Genomic DNA, 2233 nt, shown 5'->3' on the forward strand with positions numbered 1-2233 from the left:
AACTATTATAATACTAAATATTTTTAATATATGCTTCCCAAATGCTTGAGTAACTCAACTATTATAATACTAAATATTTTTAATATATGCTTCCCAAATGCTTGAGTAACTCAACTAGTATAATACTAAATATGTTTGATATATGCTTCCCAAATGCTTGAGTAACTCAACTATTATAATGTTTAATATATGCTTCCCAAATGCTTGAGTAACTCAACTATTATAATACTAAATATGTTTAATATATGCTTCCCAAATGCTTGAGTAACTCAACTAGTATAATACTAAATATTTTTAATATATGCTTCCCAAATGCTTGAGTAACTCAACTATTATAATACTAAATATGTTTAATATATGCTTCCCAAATGCTTGAGTAACTCAACTAGTATAATATTTTGTCACTTAAAAATAAAATTGGATATTGAAATATATAAAAATAATAATCTATTACCTGTATGCACGAGCACCTCAATAATATATGAAGCAGACATGTAAAACATTCATGTTATCACAGACCATAATTGTTTATTTTACCAACCTTAGTCCATACAATATCTACATCGATTTAAAAACAGTTTCCGTGTTTTGCATTTAAAGAAAGTAAAGTTTTTCCAAATAGTTGTAATGCTTTAGTCTTTATCTATCAATACTTATCAAAATTGCACATGTTTCAACAACTCATAAGAAACATCTACTTATTTTTACGAATTAGATTTATGCAACTCTTCGATTATAGAATGCCTTTGTTTAGCCTGATTTTACACAGCTTTCGTATAACACATATAACTGTCTTTGTTCCTTTGTTGTTCTCTAGAGATAATACCTGCTTTGTCTTTAGAGGGTATTGCTGTAATGCTGCACGTAATCCTTCACTGGTAGGGCATATGATATCCAGAGGTTACGGCTTCTCTATGTTGGGTGAGAAAGGCCAACCACTTGGATAACACTAGTCACTATAGGTAAATCCGACATTACATTTAAACAGTCTACACTAGATCTCAAGTGAGTTGGTTGACATCTTGAAAGAAGAAAATCTGTTGATCAATTCACAAGTCTAGTTACAAGGACACTATCCAGTATCCAGAATGAGTCTCCGCGTAGAGCTGTAGAATGGGTGTGAATAGTAATCATGGAATACGAGTAGATATTATCTATATGAGAATGTACATAAGAATTTTCTGAACAATTCATGCTGCAAATATATATTATTTTATACATTTATGTACGTATATTTACATAAAACATAAGCGTAGAGCATTTATCATGTAAGTTATTTGGCAGACCTATTTTACGGTTCTTTTGTAACCTTATATTCGAGAATAAGAAGAATCAAGTCAATGAAAGTGCTATGTGAGTAAATAACCTTCGCAAAAAGGACACTCTCTACTGGATAAGGCCATTCAGTTATTACCTACATTTAAAATGTTTAAGTGTATTCCTTTACAATGCTAGCAAGAGATGGCGTTACATATGTCGTAGCGGTTTAGTACTTTCAATTATCTCAACAGCTTGTTGTTTTTTAATAACAGCAATGACAGTAAAACTTTTGAATGAAAATTAATGTTGTATTTTTAATGATTTATACATAACCTGAATTAATTCGATAATTGCCAAAACAATGAAATCCAAATGTATTGGTCTGATTTTTATGATAATGCTAATTATATTTCAGGAGTTGCAACTGTCTGCAATTTGAACATTTGAAACTATATCGATTAATATTAGCTTGTCTTCGCCGCTGTTTCTTTCAATTTCCATTAAAGTAATGCACCTCGAGCTCGTTTTTTTTTAACTGAAGAGGATATTCTGTGGAAAGTTGTTTGTGAACGTGGGCCAAGCGTAGCCTCCTAGTTAGCGTGCCGGGCTGCCGACCTCTTGGTCTGGAGTTATCATTATTCAATTTAACAAAGCTCCTGTTGTTGCAGGAGCTGTTGGAATGATTCAGTAATTATAGACTACTAAACGTGAATCCTGTAGGGTTCTCTTACCCGGCCGTTTAGCTTAGGTGCGCATAAGGTGCGTTCAGGGTGAAAATTCTAATTCTAGTGTATATTTTTAGAAATAAAAATTTCATCACTTGTATAGAAGTATGTGGCAGATTGACGGGATGTGTTTGTATGTGGTCTTTTCAAGGAAACTGAACGGCAAGTAAGCATTAAGTCTGTAAAAAGAGGGGGTTACTGGTATTCAGAGCATGAGGAAAGAAAGTGACACAAATGTTTCTCTTTGA

The 2233-nt window shown here is 32.3% G+C and overlaps 1 protein-coding gene across 1 annotated transcript in view; it reads left to right on the top strand.

Annotated features, from left to right (window-relative positions):
• The window catches only part of LOC106468483 (tetratricopeptide repeat protein 29-like), a 14195-nt gene extending 12496 nt beyond the window's left edge, over window positions 1-1699 (top strand). The window contains exon 8 of the mRNA XM_013928913.1: window positions 1676-1699. Coding sequence (XP_013784367.1) covers window positions 1676-1699 — 24 coding nt within the window. The remainder of the gene's footprint in view (window positions 1-1675) is intronic.
• Window positions 1700-2233: the final 534 nt, after the last annotated feature.

Source organism: Limulus polyphemus, unplaced genomic scaffold (genome assembly GCF_000517525.1).
Source record: "Limulus polyphemus unplaced genomic scaffold, Limulus_polyphemus-2.1.2 Scaffold3022, whole genome shotgun sequence".
Classification (NCBI taxonomy): Eukaryota; Metazoa; Arthropoda; class Merostomata; order Xiphosura; family Limulidae; genus Limulus; species Limulus polyphemus.